This window comes from Myxine glutinosa, chromosome 6 (genome assembly GCF_964187855.1).
Source record: "Myxine glutinosa chromosome 6, kmMyxGlut1.1, whole genome shotgun sequence".
Classification (NCBI taxonomy): Eukaryota; Metazoa; Chordata; class Myxini; order Myxiniformes; family Myxinidae; genus Myxine; species Myxine glutinosa.
Genome location: NC_136266.1, coordinates 709929 through 731236, shown reverse-complemented (window position 1 = coordinate 731236; position 21308 = coordinate 709929). Strand labels below are relative to the sequence as shown.

General features: G+C 44.0%; 1 protein-coding gene across 12 annotated transcripts in view; it reads left to right on the top strand.

The window, feature by feature from the left end:
- RIMBP2 (RIMS binding protein 2) overlaps positions 1 to 21308 on the top strand; it is a 716511-nt gene that overhangs the window by 171771 nt on the left and 523432 nt on the right. For 11 of the 12 annotated variants that reach the window (XM_068119472.2, XM_068119471.2, XM_068119470.2 and 8 more), the window contains one exon: positions 20530 to 20719. In XM_068119472.2, the coding sequence (XP_067975573.2) occupies positions 20530 to 20719 (190 nt within the window). Of the gene's footprint in view, positions 1 to 4818; positions 4903 to 20529; positions 20720 to 21308 lie in introns of all 12 variants that reach the window. The other variant, XM_068119481.2, reaches the window with a different exon arrangement.

Here is a 21308-nt window from a genome sequence, read left to right as displayed (position 1 = left end):
ACTTTTCTGTTTATGGGAGACTCTGGGATTAAGTCATTGGGGGTGAAAGGAGCACACTTCAAATGCAGATGAGCAGATGAGCACACTTCAAATGTGCTTTTAATGTCTAGGGTATGAACCCCTCTTTGGCATGTTCTCCACCCCCACAATATGCTGCCCCCAAAGTTTCTGTTCCATGACTGCATAGTCGCTTCTTTGAATGACCTTAATTGGTCACTGATGCCCATCGTTTCTGATGCCCTCTACGAATATGTAGAAATTTCTTTAAAACCATTTCCACTGACATTATGAGGTATTATGTGTCAATGAATGACAAAAAATCTCAATTTAATCAACTTAAAATTCAGGCTGCAACACAACGAAATGTAAAAAAGGTCAAGGGGTGTGAATACTTTCTGAAGGCCCGGTACATTCTCCCCACCACTCTTCTCAAAACCTCTAAACTGAATCTACATCAAGTATTTAAACACTTTCTCTTCCTTTGAAACACTTTTTAAAATGCCTTTCAACCCTTGTATCTCCTTCAAAAACGCAACAATTTTTCTTCTTCACCACAATTATTGTACACCGCTCCTTTCCTATTCCATCTCCAGGCGATGCATAACGTCATTGCTGGGCACCGAAGGGGGCTCGGCAGTGACGCACGCTGAAAGGGAGTACTCGGTTTTCACTCTGGTTGTTTGTTTTCTTGCTTTCTTGTTTGTTTTTTTTGTTTGTTTGTTTGTCCGGGCGATATCTCAGCCATCCTTTGAGCTAGGAAGCTGAAATTTCGGCACAGTAGTGAGCAAGTCCTTTGTCAAAAAACGTATTTTTTGTTTTTTGAATAATCAATTAATTGAGTTATTTAATTATTAGCGATTAATTAAGTACTTATTTAATTAATCAAATTTCCTTTCTCTTCTGACCATTAACTCAGGCACCTTTTGAGTTAGGAAGCTGATATTTGGACATGCCAATGACCAGGTGATTTGGCTGCAAAGGCTATTTTTGATTTATTAATTAATCAATTAATCAATTAATCGATTAATTATTTAATTATTCGATTAATGACTAAAATTTTTTTTTTTTTAGTTCCAGATTCTGATGAAATGGTGGTGGTTTATGTGTTCTCTGACGGAATGGATTAATAATTTAATTTTTTCATGATTATTATATATTTATTTTCATTATTAATCATTTATTTATTTTCTTTCTCATTTGGCCAATATCTCCGACACCTTTTGAGCTGGGAAGCTAATATTTGGACATGACAGTGACCAAGTGATGTGGCTATCAAGGATATTTTTGATTTATTGATTAATCATTTAATCGATTAATTACTAAAAAAAATTTTTTTTCCAGTTACAGATTCTGATGAAATGGTGGTGGTTTATGTGTTCTGTGACCGAATTGATTAATAATTTAATTTTTAAATGATTATTATTTATTTATTTTCATTATTAATCATTTATGTATTTTCTTTCTCATTTGGCCAATATCTCAGACACCTTTTGAGCTGGAAAGCTAATATTTGGACATGACAGTGACCAAGTGATGTGGCTATCAAGGATATTTTTGATTTATTGATTAATCATTTAATCGATTAATTATTTATTGATTATCGATTCATTATTTATTGATTAATCAATTAATTATTTATTTTTTTATTAATGAGTTATTTTATTAAATTTCTAAAAGATACATCTTCGGATGAAGCACGAGTGGTTTAGTTATGCTATTAGCCAATTGAGTAAGAAAATATTTTGTGATAATCTTTTATTGATTTTAATTGTACACCGCACCTTTCCTATGCCATCTCCAGGCATTGCAAATCGTCATTGCTGGGCACCGAAGGGGGCTCGGCAGTGACGCACGCTGATAGGGAGTACTCAGTTTTCACTCTGTTTGTTTGTTTTCTTGTTTGTTTGTCCGGACGATATCTCAGCCATCCTTTGCGCTCGGAAGCTGAAATTTCGGCACAATAGTGAGCAAGTGCTTTGTCAAAAACTGTATTTTTTGTTTTTTGATTAATCAATTAATTGAGGAGTTATTTAATTATCAGCGATTAATTAAGTACTTATTTAATTAATCAAATTTCCTTTCTCTTCTGACCATTAACTCAGGCACCTTTTGAGTTAGGAAGCTGATATTTGGACATGCCAATGACCAGGTGATTTGACTGCAAAGGCTATTTTTGATTTATTAATTAATCAATTAATCGATTAATTATTTAATTATTCGATTAATGACGGGAATTTTTTTAAATTTTAGTTACACATTCTGATGAAATGGGGGTGGTTTATGTGTTCTGTGACCGAAATGATTAATAATTTAATCTTTTAATGATTATTATTTATTTATTTTCATTATTAATCATTTATTTATTTTCTTTTGGCCAATATCTCAGGCACCTTTTGAGCTCGGAAGCTAATATTTGGACATGAGTGACCCAGTGATGTGGCTATCAAAGATATTTTTGATTTATTGATTTATCAATTAATCAATTAATCGATTAATTATTTAATTATTCGATTAATTACGAAAAATAAATAAATTCAGTTACACATTCTGATGAAATGGTGGTGGTGTTTATGTGTTCTGTGACCGAATTGATTAATAATTTAATTTTTTAATGATTATTATTTATTTATTTTATTATTAATCATTTATTTATTTTCTTTCCCATTTGGCCAATATCTCAGGCACCTTTTGAGGTGGGAAGCTAATATTTGGACATGACAGTGACCAAGTGATGTGGCTATCAAGGATATTTATTATTTATTGATTAATCATTTATTTGATTAATTATTTATTGATTAATTGATTAATTATTTATTGATTAATCAATTAATTATTTAATTTTTTATCAATGAGTTCTTTAATTAAATTTCTAAAAGATGCATCTTCGGATGAAGCACGAGTGGTTTAGTTATGCTATTAGCCAATTGATTAAGAAAATATTTTGTGATAATCTTTTATTGATTTTAATTATACAATTAATCAATCAATGAGTGTACACCTCTCCCTCCCAATGCAGCCTCTATGAGCTGCACTGCGGTATTGCCGGGCGCCTGAAGCGCCCCGGCAATGCCGCGCTGTAGGATATTTAATTATTTGGCATGCTCACCAAATTTGGCTTTGGCATTCAGCTTTCTGCTCACCTTCACTCCTTCATTCCTCTTTTCTCCCGCCTCTGGAACAAACTCCCTCACTCTCTTCAATCCCACTCTACCCTCCAGGTCTTTAAAACAGCTGTTCACCACCATCTCTTATCCTCCCCCATCCAAAACCTTGATCTTTTCTACCCCCGCTAATTTCGGTCCCCATGTGTTTTATACCTCTCCCCCCCCCCCCCCCCCCTCCCCTTCCCACGCCTCCTGCCCCCAAGCCCTCTCCCTCCCACACTTCTCCCTGCTCTCAAATGTTGTGGTTGTGTGCTTCCCCTTCTCTCCCCATCTTGGCTTCCACTCCCTCTTTTGTATATTTTGTTTGTCTGGTTGATTTGTTTGTGAAATAAATGTTAGCTCTTTCACGAGCCTCGATTCAGTATACAAAAAAAAAAAAAAATGGGGGCGGTGTACTTTGAATGTATCTGTACTTGTTGATTAATTAATTAATCGATAAATTATTTAATTATAAGATGAATGACTTAATTAATTATTTTTTTTAAAGTTACAGATTCGGATGAAATGGTGGTGGTTTATGTATTCTATTCACCAATTGATTAACGATTTAATTTTTTAAATGATGATTATTTATTTATTTTCATTATTAATTATTTATTTATTTTATTTCTTATCTGGGCAACATCTCAGGCACCTTTTGAGTTAGTAAGCTAAAATTTGGACATGACAGTGACCAAGTGATGTGGCTATTAAGGATATTTTTGATTTATTGATTAATCATTTCATCGATTAATTATTTATTGATTAATCAATTAATAATTTAATTTTTAATTCATCAATTTAATTAATTTTCAAAAAGTTACACCTTCGGATGAAACACTTGTGGTTGAGGTATGCTATTAGCCAATTGATTGAGAAATTATTTTATGAATAAACACGGAACTCGTTAATATGCGACCATTAATATGCGATTTCGGATAGCACCCGGCGACCCTGGCACCCAAAAATTTTGATAAATTAGTCGGAAAAAAAATCAAAAAATGACAAGAATCGAGCATGTCGTACATTGTACACGGCAGCCGCCATCTTGATTTTTTTAAAATCACGCGCATAAAAGTTCGCTCTCATAACACCAACATAACGATCATAACACCTCTGGTTTACTTAACATTTCACAAGTTATTATTGATATGATATTGACACGAGTGTTTATCTACTATGTAAGCTGATTTAACCTTTCATCTCCACTGGCCGGGCCCGGGAACTGCAAAGTGTCAAGACGCATTGACACCTGTCTCTCTCCCCGACTCATCTCAGTCAGTGCTTCTCGTATAAATATGGCATCCTTTTCAACTCAAATCATATCACCTTCAGTTTCTACGGCGCTTAAGCCCCTGTCACACCTTGACGATTTAGCCAGCGTATGCCGACGTATCAAAATTGAGTGCTGGTGTGAGTCATACGCTGGCATACGTCGCCAAATTTTGTGCATGCACGAAATTTGTCGATGAGCTCGGCGTACTGCGACGTATGCCAGCGTGCTTCAGCGTGCTCTTAACGTAGCCAAATTTTTCATACGTCGGCATATGCTGGCTAAAACGTCAAGGTGTGACAGCGGCTTTACATCATTTACATCACTTGAAAACGTTTTTTTTTCGAGCAATCGAATCCAATCGGCCCAATCCAATCGCCATCTTGTTTTTCTTCGCGCAAGACAAAAAGAAAAAACTCGAGCTACACGATGCAGTAAAAGCTGGATGCGGTTACACGAGTACGGAACGGAGAGACCCAGGCTCAGGTTAGTTTTCTATTTAAAGGATGTTTATTTTATGATACAGTATTTTATTATTTGTGATGTTTTATACACTTTTACTAACCTTGTATTTTTTCTTGTTCAGGTGTGTAGAGCTCTAGGAGGTCTGAACGAATCTACACTCCATGGGTGGCTGAAGAAGGAGGATGAATTGAGGTCTTTCGTCTGAGACATCGAGCACAGGTCAGGAGACACCTCCGAAGGAAGAACCTTGAAGAGAAAGCTGTCCTTCTTCTTGACAATTGTCCAGCGCACCCTCCAGCAGACACCTTGAAGTCCAAGGATGGGAAGATAATCGTCTGTTATCTTCCCAAGAACACCACTTCCATCTGCTAGCCTTTGGACCAGGGTATCATCCACAACTTCAAGCAACTCTACATGAAGGAGCTGATGATCCACATGGTTGAGTCTGGAGTGGATGATGTTGTTGCCTTCCTCAAGGCAGTCCACCTGAAGGATGCCAGCACTGTCTCTGGAAAAGCCTGGGACCACATCACCGAGAGGAGTGTGATCAAGGCTTGGAACCATGGTCTACCCATGCCTGAGGAGGTCTTCAGTTATGATGAGGAGGATGAAGATGACCAGCCATTCTGGGGCTTCAAGAACAAGAACCTGGAGGAGAAGGCCACCCAGCTAGTCTCAGCTCATCTGGGGACTACAGCTGAGAACATCAGTGAAGCCATGGATGAATGAGCCCATGCTGATGATTATCTTCAGGTTGCTGAAGAGAAGTCTGATGAAGACATTGTAGCTGAAGTCATTGCAGAGCCAGAGGCGGAAGAGGTGGAAGAGGAGGGGGATGGGACACCCAAGAAGATTCCCAGAGCTGCTGAAGTGTTCAAGGGTCTACAGGATGCCATTGACTGGTTTGACCATCATGGTGGTCTTGAAGCACTGCAGGCAGCTAGTCTTCTGAGGAAGTCTAAGGACATAGCTGAGAGCTCCAAGAAGCAAAAGTCAATGGATGACTTCTTGATGAATTAAATCATCATCACCAGCACACCCAACGTCACACTATCTATCTATAATTCCAGTAATCTCTGTGTGTATGTTTGTATGTTTGTATGTTTGTATGTTTGTATGTATGTATGTATGTATGTATGTATGTATGTTTGTCTGTGACCGCTGTTTCTCGACAACTACCGGTCCGATATACTTGAAACTTGCCAGGTATATTGCTGGGGACCCGAGGATGTGCCTTTTCAAGGTTTCATATTAATCGGAGAAGTAGTTACAGAGCTATGTCCAAAAAACGATTCAACCAATCAGAGAGCAGCGAGCTATCACGTGTGCCGAACGTGGCGAACAGACTCTGCCTCGGACGGCACATTTGAGAGCGTATTCATTTATTTCACGTTGGAAAACTATGTTGCCGTTAAACTATGTTTTAAAACTAATTAAAACTAATTTGCGATTCATCGTAACTGCGATTTGCGACCTTCCGGACAGTGAAGACTTCACTTCCGGCAGCCAATCACAGAACGCTTTGTTGCGTAGGCGTGGCCGATGTGAGAGCGAGCCGAGCCCAGCACGTGCGCCATTACGGTTCGTAATTCGATTTCTTCCGGAGAAAATAATAATTTCTCGATTTCTTATGCGCATTATTTCTCCCAATTCAGTCAGAGCGAAGGGCGGAAGCGAAGAGCATTGTTTTTTTTGTTTACGGGCGTACGGGCGTACGGGCGGGGTAGAGCGTACGGGTAGCGTTTTTTTTTTTTTTTGGCAAGGAACGGGCACCCACGTACGGGCATGCCCTAGTTGTATAAATACGTATAAACATTGTATAAACACCCTCACCAGTGATGACTCCATCGACGTTTTGTATCCACGTCTGCAGCAAGGCAACACGTTTTACGCACTAACCCATGCAAATGGATTTTGTATTTTGAACAATATTTCTTGATTTCTATGTTTTTTCTATATTGTTTTGTATAATAAAAATGGTATAAGTATTATTACATATGTGTTGTTTTATTACGAAAAAGTATCTTAAAAAAAATTGACCATGTTTCACTTGTTGTCACCCGACACAATCCAATATGGCGGCCACCACGCTCGTGCTGGAAGATAGGTAATACACGGTCTCACTTAGCACACGGTCGATTTTCCTGGCTCCCATGGATCGCATATTAACGGGTTTCGAGTGTATTATTTATTGATTTAATTATGCAACTAATCAATCAATTGTTATACACCTCTCCCTCCCTATACCATCGATACCATCTCTATGTGCTGCACGGTGGTATCGCTGGGCGCCGAAGGCTCCCCAGCAATGCCGCGCACTTGATGTTGTTTATTTATTTGGCATGTGTACACATTTGGCATGTGTACACATTTGGCATGTGTACTGTATCTGTACTTGTGTCTCCTTCGTCACAACGATTATTTTTCAGAGATGTTTGTCAGGTCGGTGCTTGATCCACCAATCATCTCCCCACTCATACAGCGCCGCTTTTCTCCATACGTTTATCTGCTCTGCACCTCATCCACATACCTCTCCCCCTCTCCCACCTCCTCCTCACTCCTGCTCATACAGTGCCACGTTTCCCCATGCGTTCAATAATGGATCTTATCTTCCATCCCATGGTCTTTATCTCCATTTGTCAAAGTTGGGAATTTGGAATCAGGATAAGCATCCACCCCACCCCTCAAAGCTTCATGGCACCCCTTTCTGCATCTTCCTCACCCCACCCTCTCAATGCTTTGTGATGAAATTATGCTTGATAACTGTTGCAGTTCCCACTTCAACCGGTGACAGCTTATACAAGCGTTACGCCTCGGTCCCCCGTCGGGGAAGTGATGTGAGTTGACAAAGTGGAAGACGCAGAAAACATGCTATGATATGATATTTCGCTCACAAGGTTCAGACATACATGGAGGCGGCCATCTTGGATTTTGACGTGGCGACCCAATTTTCAATAGCGATCTTCCTTATGCCGAGATACACCCAAACACCAGATTAGAAGTTGGTACTTCACTTATTTTTCAAGATATTTCGCTCACAAGGTTCAGACATATATATGGTGGCGGCCATCTTGGATTTTGACGTGACGACCCAATTTACAATGGCGTTCTTCCTTATGCCGAGATACACCCACAAACCAGATTAGAAGTTGGTACTTCGCTTATTTTTCAAGATATTTCGGTCACAAGGTTCAGACATATATATATGGTGGCGGCCATCTTGGATTTTGACGTGGCGACCCAATTTTCAATAGTAGTCAGGTTCACTATGTTCAGATTGTTAAGTTCGTTGGTTTTCTTTGGAGATTTGCAAAACTATACATTTCTGGAAAGTTTATTGTATAACTAATCGGAAAAGTGATGTTTTCATTTGCACGGAAGGTTCCATGGCGGCCATCTTGGATTTTCAAAATGGCCGCGCTAAAAATTGATATTTCTCAATAGCTCGGCTTCTAGAATACCTAGGGTCTTGATTTTAACAGCTAAACCTACATTTTCAGGGGCAAGGAATCCAATCGTACCAAGTAAAATGGCATATACCCATCCCTAGACCAGTTACGGTCAGTTATGCCTTTTGTCCTACTATTTTTTCCATAGTTTGATATACATGTATCGTGTTTCCACTGTCCATTAGACCATTACACTTGTTCGACCTTCGGCCGCATCAAGTACAAGCGGCTCTGGCCCTGCTACATCGCAGACATGTATGACCTGAGAACCAACCACCCAGACACCTGGAGGGAACTTGCAGCAGGCAACATATCAGTCACCAAGAACGAGATTCCCTTTGTATCGATTGGTGCAGACCACGCATGCGAACATATCAACAAACTGATGAAAGTTCGCTCTGGACTGATTGGCATCTCTAACAATGCCAATGCTAGACAGAGATTCTTCATGGCCACACCAGAACTATCATGCCTGTCGAGAGAATTCAAGGGTCAGTTTCATGTGGAAGCTGGGAAGGTCACAGAGCATCATGACCTGGGACCAAGTGCAGTCAAGAAGGACCATGATGCAATCGACAAAATCAAGGCTGCCATACTCAGTCATGGCAATCCATTTGCCACAGAAGGTGACCAGTTGCACAATCTGATCACACATGCCTACATCCCACAGGAGTATGTTCCATCAATCTTGAACATTGATGTCACTGGTCAGCAGCTCTATGAAGACTATGTGTCAGAGAGAATCAATGGGGACACCAGCCTCTGGGCACCAGTGAAAAAACACAACAACAAAATGTTCATGTCGGGGAACAGGAAAGCCACTGTGAAACTCCGAGACAAGACTGTAGTTCTGAAAGAGACCAAGGATCTCTATGGACGGCTGATGGTCCTGGCCAGGTCAAACCGAGACATCGACCAGAAACATGCAATTGGGAACTATGAGTTCACTTTGACACCGAGAGCACTCTTCGCTCCAAATGGGGCAATGCTGCCATGTACTGACAAATCAAAGTTAATCCACCTCCTGGGGAAGTTGCCACAAGCAGAACCCCCCCATGATGATCAGCAGCCACTGCAAGCTGCAAGTGCTCTGCACCCAGATGCAGCAGATGTAGAAACCATGGACTTCACATCCAGTGAACCTCCTCATGCATGTCGGAAAATTTCAGTGGTGGACGGGATGGTGGTTGTGCAGAAGCTCACCAAGAAACCAGCCACCTTAGTGACAGTCAAAGATCTCAGTGACTGCTTCAATGGGAGACTGATGTCTCTAACCAGAGAATATGACGAGATTATTCTCGTGTTCGATACCTACAAGGCTGACTCCCTGAAGAGTACCACAAGGGAGAAAAGGAGGCAAGGAAAGGATCCAATCAAATATCAGGTCAGAGATGACACCAACATCGAACACATTCCAATGAGCCGGTTCCTTTCCCATGACAAAACAAAGGCTGATCTGACCGAGTATCTGGCAGCAAAAACCCTTGAGTGCAACATAGACTCGTCAAAGCTGGTCATCACATCTGCTTCAGGACGCACTAGGAGCAACAGCGAGCTCCTCTTTCAGGACAACAATCACGAAGAAGCAGACACACTGATGATCCAACAGGCAGTGCTGGCATCACATCGGAACCCACGTGATGCAGAGTTGATGTTCTTCTCTCCAGACACAGACGTACTAGTGCTGGTCATAGCAAATGATGACCTCTTGCTGAGAAACACATCAATTTCGATGACATCTGGAGTTGTCCAAGTAGAGCCAATATGGACAGCTCTAGGTCCCGAAAGAGCGAAGGCTTTGCCCGCCTTCCATGCATTCACGGGGGCAGACAATACTGGGAGATTCTCTAGAATAGGCAAGGCAACATGGCTGCAAGTCTACATCAAATGTCATCAAGATGTCATCAAGGCTCTGCAGATGCTAGAAGATGCCACTGAGGTGACTGAAGATATGCTCTCTACATTATCTACATTTGTATGTGCTGCATACTCACCAAAGGGCATTCACATCGAGACGATCCCAGAGCTACGATGGCATCTCTTCTGTAAGCACATGGCAGAAAGTGACAAACTTCCTCCTACCCTTGGGGCTCTCAAGCAGCACATCCTCACGAGTCCACATCCAGGCCAGAGTATGGGGTCAGGCAAGTATCCCTGAGCAGGAGTTCCTGGATCCACTGAAAAGTGGCTTCTACAAGGACACAGATGGTCAGGTCAAGCCCACCACAACTGAGGTCCTCCCAGCCCCCAAGGCCATCATCGAGATGGTTAGATGTCAATGCAAGGCAGACTGTTCATCTTCCAGATGTTCTTGTAGATCAAAGAACTTAACATGCACAGACCTCTGTCAGTGCAGCACCCAGTGCCAGAACGATGAGGACTCCCACGATGTGATGTTGTCTGATGAGAGTGATGACGATGTGTAAACGTGTTTATTGTCAGAGACGCTGTAATCGATTAGTCCCTATATAAATACTTGATCTGATGTGTTCTCCTATGCCATGATATTCAAGCTGATTTTTAGCTGAAGTCCAGGTACATAGCATCCAAGAGGTTGCCCTAAAATTAATGCTTGAGGTTACCTATTCCTGAAATTCACAACTCTCCATGCAGATTATCTTCTTTGTACAACAGAATAAAACATTCGTCAACATAATATTTGGCTCTATGATTATTTTAGCTTATTTTACTTGGTATGATTGGATTCCTTGCCCCTGAAAATGTAGGTTTAGCTGTTAAAATCAAGACCCTAGGTATTCTAGAAGCCGAGCTATTGAGAAATATCAATTTTTAGCGCGGCCATTTTGAAAATCCAAGATGGCCGCCATGGAACCTTCCATGCAAATGAAAACATCACTTTTCCGATTGGTTATACTATAAAGTTTCCAAAAAAGTATAGTTTTGCAAATCTCCAAGAAAAACCAACGAAAATACACCGTGAACCTGACTATAGTGTTCTTCCTTATGCCTAGATGCACCCAAACACCAGATTAGAAGTTGGTCCGCTTATTACCTTCGCAAAAGCGGAAGGTTATGTTTTGATCGCTGTGTATTTATTTGTATGTCTGTGTGTGTGTATGTTAATCGCATAACTCAAAAAGTATTCAACCGAATTGCATGAAATTTGGTGGGATGATTGGTTATTATACGGGACACATTTGATTAGATTTTGGGAAACAGATTTGCTCAAATTCTGACTATTTTTAACTCGATCGTATTTCACTCAAAGTTATGCGCGACTGAAGAAGAAGATGTCCATCCAAGACGTCATCACTATAACGCAATCTCCCGCGATCATTTCAACCTCAAAAAAAATTATAATTGCAGATTTGTCAAGAGATGAGGCATATTAACAAACGAATGAAACAGATTTGCTCAAATTCTGACTATTTTTAACTCGATCGTATTTCACTCAAAGTTATGAGCGACTGAAGAAGAGGATGTCCATCCAAGACGTCATCACTATAACGCGATCTTCCGCAATCATTTCAACCTCAAATGAAATTCAAATTGCAGATTTGTCAATCGGGGAGGCATATTAACAGACGAATGAAACAGATTTGCTCAAATTCTGATTTTTAAAAATCGATCGCATTTCACATAAAGTTTCACATCGCATACACTCCCATGCCAAGTACAGAACAGTAGCTGCGGCGAAGGTATGCGCTCTACCGAGTGCCCGGATTCTAGTTTTTCAAGATATTTCGCTCACAAGGTTCAGACATATATATATGGTGGCGGCCATCTTGGATTTTGACGTGGCGACCCAATTTTCAATAGCGTTCTTCCTTATGCCGAGATACACCCACACACAAAATTAGAAGTTGGTACTTCGCTTATTTTTCAAGATATTCATCTCACAAGGTTCAGACATACATGGCGGCGGCCATCTTGGATTTTGACGTGGGTTGCACCCTCACACCAAATTCGAATGCGGTCCTTCGCTTACGCACGCACTCACGGACGGACGGACGGACGGACACACGGACGGAGGGGAAAACCATAGTCCCCCTTTCGCTCCGCTGTGCGACGGGGGACAAAAAGGGACTGAGTTGTCGGGAGAGGGATTGTCTGCATTTGTCTGGCTTCAAGTTGATGGTGTGGAGTTCTATCGGAATAAAATGTGGTGAAAATCAAGTCCACATAAACTACAGAGATCGTGAGCTTTATTCTGGGAGAACTCCACACCATCTATAAAGAGCAATAATCGAATAAGCCAGCGTTCATCAATGCGTTATATAAAGCCAGTCATATGTAAGGCACAATTATTGATCTTTCTTGCCAACTTGAAGCCAGACAAATGCAGACAATCCCTCTCCCGACAACTCAGTCCCTTTTCTAAGCTGTCACCGGTTGAAGTTGGAACCGCAACAGTTAGCAAGCATAATTTCATCACATGCTTCCCCCTCACCCAGTCACCCCACCCCCAAAATGCTTCCCCCACACCCAACACACCAGAAACCTTCCCCTGCACCCCATACACACAAACATTCCGCTGCTCCTCACACACTCAAACCTTCCCCTGCACCCCACATACTCAATCCTCCCACTGGACCCATCAAACGCAAATTTCCCCCACACCTGACACAAACTTTCCCCCACACCTCTAACACACAAATCTTCTCCCACACCCCACACACTCAACCTTCCCCCACACCTCTAACACACAAATATTCTCCCACACCCCACACACACAAACTTCCCCTGCACCTCACACACTCAAACCTTCCCCTGCACCTCACACACTCAAACCTTTCCCTGCACCTCACACACCCAAACTTTCTACCGCCCCCCACACATCCAAACTTTACTCTACCCCCACAAACCCACACCTTTCCCCACACCTTCGCTCACACCTTTCCCCACACCTTCACCCACACCTTCGCCCACACCTTTGCCCACACCTTCCCCCACATCCTACACCCCCAAACTTTCCTCCACACCTCACACTCTCAAACCATCACCTCCACCCACACACGCAAACCTTTCCCCACCACCAAAACCTCACCTTCCCCCCAAAACATCCCCCCTCCAACCCCCCAATATTGCTCCATAACGCCTCTTCCCCCCTTTCTCGAAATGCGTGGACAATAAAACATCCGAGGTCTCCGCTTTAACCTGACATCTTTCAATCCATGCCGCTGCCAATAGACCAGACATCATCTATTTGACAGAATCCTTCTTCGATAGAACTTCCTATCTCCTTGCTGTCTCTCCCGGGCTATTATCTCCTTCGAATTAATAAGCCTGAAGTATGCTCCATCGGTGGAATTGCACTTTACATCAATAACTCAATTTCTCACTGCCCTTGTACTCATCTTACACCTCCCATTCTCCAGCAGTACACCTGGCTGTGACTTCTGTGTCTTTTGCACCTGAGAAGCTGCAGAAGTTTATTTCAACCCTCGACTCTGACTCTGCAACTGGACCGGATGGCATCAGCTCATGTGTTGGAAAAACCTGCTCTGCTGCTCTTACACATCCTCTCTCTGCTCTTTTCACCCTATCATTGGCGCTGGGTCATCTTCCATCTGCTTGGAAATACGTCAACATCATCGGCTCTGCTCCTGGCTTCACCTACCTGGCTCCTTCGTTTCCTCGGGTCCGCTCCCGTGGGTTGGGACCATTGTTTCACCTCCTCAACCTTGGCCTCGTCTCGTCTCTCCACTCCTGCCTGGCATGGCTCTGCGGTACTCCGCCGCAAGGCTCCTTCTGCTCAATACCCACTCCACCCCATCATGCATCTCTGCCATCAAATCAAATGGACTCCTCCGACGACCCAGGTACATTCACCGTGGCTCCGGTCGTAAGTTTGTATATTTGCAATCAGGTCACTCCATCCCCGTCCTCTGGTCGGCTCAGCGCACTCCCACTCATCGTCTCAGCGCACCTGGTCACAGCAACGCACACGATCGCGCCTCCTTCCTACGAACCCTGGCTAAATCACCTGAATTCATACCTGCTGTTCAAAACAACATCAAGCTCACCCTGTTCAACACCCGGTCCCTCAACAACAAATGCCTCATCCTGAACGAATACATTCTGGATAACAAACTGGACTTTCTCTGTCTCACCGAAACCTGGCAACAACCTCTGGACTACTACACACTCAACCTCACCACACCCAATGGATATTCCTACGTCCATAAACCACGCTCGGAGGGCCGAGGTGGTGGAATTGCCGTTATCCACCGTCAAGACATCAGGACCAGCCTCATCCCCATCGCCTCATCCTCATCATTTGAACACCTGGCTTTTAAACTCTGGTCGCACGCAGTCAGTCATGGCTGTTGTCTACCGCCCTCCCAAACCACACCCATCATTCCTGTCTGACTTCTCCTACTTTCTGACCCAGCTATGTTCCCTCTCCCCCTCAATCCTCCTCCTTGGTGATTTCAATATCCACATGGACTCCACTGACTTCACAATAACCACTGACTTCACTGATTTACTCACCTGCTTTAACCTCACTCAACATGTCGACTTTCCTACCCATAATCCGTGGTCACATTTTGGACCTTGTCTGCTCCACTGGATTAAATTTGCACCATCTCTGGCTCCGACCTCACCCTCTCTGACCACTTAGCTATCACTATGACCATCAACATCCCCAACCCAACACCAAGACATTATCGCACTATCACCTTCCGTCAGCTAAACGCTCTTTCACCTACCTCATTCTCATCCACCCTCTCTGAAAAAATGTCCACTTCTCCCTTCGTTGACCTCCACACCCCTTCCGACCTCACTGACTACTACAACCACACTCTCTCCTCCTGCCTTGACCAGCTTGCGCCTGTAAAAACCAAAACAGTTTCTTTCACCCATTCTGCTCCCTGGTTTACCCCCGAACTCCGCCTGATGAAAACTCGTGCTCGCCAACTTGAAAGACTCCGCAATAAAACAGGTCTCACAGTTCACTCCCAAGCCTACAAGGACCACCTACAACACTACAAAGATGCCCTCTCCCGCGCCCGCTCCGCCTACTACTCTCAAATTATCCACTCTGGCTCCGGAAACCCAAAAGCACTCTTCTCGACAATAAACAAACTCCTCCGCCCCCTGAACACCACCACCCAGTCATTCACAATAGACAACTGCATCTCCTTCCTTTCATTCTTCCAACGCAAAATTGAAAACATCTACAACAGCTTGACCACCGCCGCACCCGCTCCCCCTCCAACCACCTGCCCCCCCTTGTCCTTGTCCTGCCATCCCCTGTCTCGGTTCTCCCCAATCTCCCCTACTGACCTCTCTGAACTCCTCATAGGAATGAAAACTGCCACCTGCACTCTTGACCCCATCCCCTCCAGCTTTGTCAAGGCCTCCCTCCCTGCTCTCTCTCCACTTATCATTGCAACAATAAACTCCTCCCTGTCTACAGGCATCGTCCCACATTCCCTCAAAATTGCTGCTGTTACCCCCATTCTAAAAAACCTGGTCTAAACCCTGACACCCTAAACAACTTCAGACCCATCTCCAACCTACCCTTTCTGTCAAAAGTTTTGGAACGCGCTGTAGCCATTCAACTCAAACATCACCTCTCTGCCAATAACCTGTATGAAACATTCCAATCCGGAATTCCGCTCCAACCACAGTACTGAAACTGCTCTCCTCAAAATCACCAACGACCTTCTCCTCTCCTCTGACACTGGCAACCTCAACATTCTCGTCCTCCTCGACCTCAGTGCTGCCTTTGACACCATCGATCACACCATCCTCCTCACCCGACTTGAATCCACCTTTAACGTTACCGGCACTGCCCTCTCTTGGATTAAATCATACCTCTCTGACAGACGCCAGTTCATCTCCATCAATAACTGCAAATCCCCCACTGCTCCCCTCCCCCAAGGTGTCCCCCAAGGTTCAGTTCTTGGCCCCCTCCTCTTCATCCTTTACCTGTCCCCCCTCGGTCACTTGATCCGCCGTCATGGTCTCCAATTCCACTGCTTCGCCGATGACATCCAGCTTTTCATCTCCACCAAGTCCGTCTCCACCGACACCCACTCTATCCTGACAAACTGCATCACTGAAATAAAATCCTGGCTTCAAATCAACTTCCTCAAGCTTAACTGTGATAAATCTGAAATCATCATCATTGGTCCAAAAACGCTCACAAAATCCACCCATAACTTTGCCCTCAACATCGACGGTATCCCAGTATCCACCTCCCCTCACATCCGGAATCTTGGCATCATCTTTGACCAAACCCTCTCCTTCGACAAATACACTAAACAGATCACAAAGTCAGCCTTTTTTCACCTGAAAAACATTGCCCGTCTCCGCTCATCCCTCTCCTCCACGGCTGCAGAAACCCTCATCCACGCCTTCATCACCTCCCGTCTGGACTACTGCAATAGCCTCCTCTATGGTTCACCCTCAAAAATCACCAATAAACTCCAATACATTCAGAACTCCGCTGCCCGTCTACTCACCCATTCCCGGACCCGTGACCACATCACCCCCGTCCTTTACAAGCTTCACTGGCTCCCCATCCCCCAGAGAATCCAGTACAAAATCCTCCTCTTGACATACAAAGCCCTCCATAACCTGGCCCCATCCTACCTGGCTGACCTCCTCTCCAGACACACTCCCACCCGCAACCTCCGCTCTGCTGGTACCAACCTCCTGACCCCCTCCATCCGGACCAAATTCAGATCCTGGGGGGACAGGGCCTTCTCCATCGCTGCTCCCACCCTCTGGAACTCACTACCTCACACCATCAGAGACTCCTCCTCACTCACCACATTCAAAACATCACTAAAGACCCACCTGTTCAACACTGCATTCAACATTCAACCCACAGCATTTAACCCCTGACTATCTCTTCTCCTTCTCCCTCCTTTTGCTTTAAATATTTCCCTATTGATTCTTGTCTTTTTGCAATTGTGGTTTTCATGTATTGTTATGCATTATGTTTTCCACTCTGTCAAAGCGCCTTTGGGCTACTTGAAAAGCGCTATACAAAATAAATGAATTATTATTATTATTATTATTATTGCATTACATTCAAAAGGTAAAAAAACTGATCCCTCTGCAGACCTATCAGCGTACTTCCAATTATCAGCAAGGTCATGGAATCCATCATCCCCGTTGATATGAAATCCTTCCTTTTCTCCAACAACTTAATCTCAGATCACCAATTTGGTTTCAGGCAAGGTCACTCTGCCTTGCACATTCTGCTGCTACTCACCCAAAAATGGATGGAGGCCCTCAATGTCAGACATGAGATCAGGGCCTCCTCTCTGGACATATATCGTGCTTTCGATAGTCTGGCATCGTGCCTTGCTCGCCACACTCTCTACCTATGGCATCCAAGGCTAACCCTCACACATGGCTTACTGACTTCCTCTACAACATCTGGCTCTCGACAGGATCCCTTCATCTACTCTCCATGTCATGGCTGGAGTGTTCCAAAGCACTGTTTTGAGCCCTGTCCTATTCCCCATCTTCATCAATGATCTATCTGACTCTTTGGAAAATCCCCCGTATCGATTTGCTGATGACTCCACCCTCTGACGTGACATTTCTCATCCTTCAGAAAGGCAGGCGGCAGCCTCTTCCTTCTCTTCAGACCTTGACAAAATCACAAGCTGACGAAACACTTGGAACATGTCTTTAAATCTTGACAAATCCCACACCCTTACAATCTCTCTCTGTGGGATTCCGTTCCAGGTTACCTTCCGGGTTCGGGTGAATACCGGATGTGACATCATTATACCATGACATCCATCTTGCTATTATGATGTCTCAAAAATAAAGCTGTATTATTAGTACACCTGGACTTTAGTCCGGTGAGGTTATGCGATTGAGCAGTGTCCGTAGGTCAGGCAGTGAGTGAGTCTGGAAATACTTCAGTAATACTTCAGTAATTATCGCTTGAACCAAACACACAATTTCGATGAAATTTGGCCACTAGCTTCACATCTGATGCCTAACGAAGGTGTATTGACCACATCAAAATCTGCGCTCATTGTGGGTCTGCGGGGGGTGGGGGTGGGGTGGGTTGGTGTGGGGAGGTGGGGTAGGGGGGGGGGGGGGGGGTTGACCCCCCAAAATTGGTATTTGCTCTCTTCTCCGAAACTACACGCAATCTCGATTAACTTGGCTGTAAGCTTCATATCTGATGCCTAACGAAGGTGTATTGACCAAATCAAAATCTGTGTTCATTGTGGGTGTCTGAAGCGGGAAGGGGAAGGGGGAGGTGAGGGGGGGGGGCGTTTGACCCCCCCCCCCAAAATAGGTATTTGCTCTCTTCTCCACAATCTCAATGAAAGTTGGCCATAAGCTTCATAGCTGATGCTTAATGAAGGTATATTTACTGCATCCAAATCTGCGCTCATTGTGGGGGTCTGCATGGGGGGTGGAGGGGGAAGGGGGGGTTTGACCCCCTAAAATTTGCTCTTCTCTGAAATTACACATGCAATTTCGATGAAACTTTCCCACAACCTTCGTCACCCGTGATGTACCAATATTTGTTCACGGCTTTAAAAAATAATCAAGGTCTAAGGTGGTCTGTGGAGAGTTTGACCCCACACAAAATATATATTTGCTTTCTTCTCCGAAACTCCACACACAATGTCAATATAACTTTATCGCAACCTTCATCGCCCATGCTTGTTCATGGCATTAAAAATATCAGGGTGTGAGGGAGTCTGTGTGGGGTTTGAGTGACTGTTGTTCCTGATCCAGCTGAGCTTCAGGACCCGTGCTCCTATTTTTGCTTATACCACGACTTGTCAACATAATACTCGCCGAAAGGACCCTCTGGCAGCCCCTCACGCCCCCTCCATCTACTTTCTTAACAATCTTCTTGAGGAAGTTCAAGTCATTCAAACTCCTGGGTCTATCAGCAATGATCGTTCCTGGGCAAACCATATTTCAAAATTGGCCTCCAAAGCCAGCCACCGATCTTCTGCCGCCTCCTTTCTGGTTTTCCACCCTCTGCTCTTTCCGTGTATTGTCCCCTTCCATCCCCGACATTCCCTAGGTTTCTGCATGGCACACATGGTCCACTATCAACCCACTTCTGGTGAAACTACCTAAATCCAGGATTACTGCTCACCTCCACTCACTCGTTTCTCTCAGTTTCACCAGCTCCCAATCCAAAACCATTCTATCCTCGTTTACCCCCCCCCCCCCCCAATCCCTCTGGCCATCACCCCACCCCAATTCCTCCTCTTTCCAAATTCCCGTGTATCCTCAGGTCCTCCATTCCTCCCCACACCCATTGTTTGTTCACGTCTCCCTCCATCTTGGCCTTCAACTCTGTTGTTGGTGTTTCTCCCTTCTCTCTGCTGTTCGTTGTGTCCTGTTGCTTCCTGTTGTTTCCTGACCCATTCGGTTCACCAGCTCTTCCACAAGCCTCGACCCTGTACACAAAAAATACACTTCCTGCCACCCTTTGTTTCTTTTGTTTTTGAAGTGCACATCTCATACGTTACTTAACCGTTATTTCTCAGTTCCTTAATACAGCGCTTTAAACGTCTCCCTCTTTATCTGTTTGTGTGTTTAATTGGTTCACGAGTTATCAAGTGACCGCTATGTTCGTCATGTGTGCGTCTGTCTGTGTGTGCGTCTGTCTGTGTGTGCGTCTGTCTGTGTGTGTGTCTGTCTGTCCGCAGCATAACTACCCGATGATATCATCCGATCTTGATGAAACTTGGGTGTGAGGTTGATATCATGATCTAGTTGTGTTCTGCCTAGAGTGGGCGTATTGCGCCCATTGTGGGCGGAGCCACGCCCAAAAAAGATGTCTTTTTAGGGGGTAATCGAGTTCAAGCTACATCTTCTCCGAGGGAGTTGGTGGAATCTGACAGGGGTTTGGTTATTTGGTTAGGCCAATGTCATGTGTCTAGCCTCACGGAGCTCGATGTTTAATTGTTTTTTTCTTTTTTTCTTTCCCCATTTCATTTTTCACCGAATTTTCGGTATTGTGCGGATAACTAACCTCATAATTGATTATACATTATTTTCTATCTCATTTCAAGGTCAGTAACCTTCGTTTTGACATTTCCGGGCCTGGCCTGTCCGGGCCTGTTTCGGTTATAGTCCGTCCTTTGTCATTGAATACCGCTCGCTCGTGAACCATCGTCGTGTCCTGGCTTGTCCAACTCTATAATAATTTACGTCATGTGATTTCTAAATATTGTACACATTTTCTTCATTTTTGGACACGTTTCCCCATTTCTCTTTATAGGGCAAGGTGTGTGAACTCGAAGAGAAGTGCCGAAGGCAGAGCGAGCAGTTCACTCTGCTGTCCCAGGAGCTCGAGAGATTTCGACTGCAGACCGGCAAGATGGACCTGCTGGGTACAGCCGAGGGTTCCGGCTCGTCCTCTAAGACTTACACCGGACTAGTCAATGGCCTGGCACCTTCTTTCAGCCTTGGTACTTCATAATTTCCACGACATTATTGACTTCCTTGATGATTTTGTTATTTCAATCATAACCATTACTCATGATTGTATTTGCAGCCTGTTGAAGCCCACAACATAATGAATTTTTGCATCCCACTGTTGCATGCCGCAGTTGCACATGCCACAGTTGCATGCCTCAGTTGTAAAATTTTTGTCGCAGGTTTTGTATTTTTAATACACACCTTGAGGTTCATGGAAGAGTAGATTATGCCTGAAGCTTTGGGAAGAGAAATATACTTTACTTATACCTTGTTCTCACTAGTTACCTCAGCCACCAAATGTGGGTGGAGGTTATGTTTTCACCCCTGTTTGTCTGTTTGTTTGGCTGTGAACAGAAAATCCCAAAAAGGTATGGGCGGATTCGGACAAAACTTGGTGGACAGGTTAGCTGTGTGACGAGGACAAATTCATTCGATTTTGGTTAAGGTACGGATACAGAGCTGGCCTATCAATGGGCTACAAGACGTAAACAGTTCAGCCTGGCAGAGGTATGTGCTAAGTGCCGTTCTATTTTTTTAAAATACATGGTCTAGGCTCAAGGAAGAGCTTGGGTGGGCACA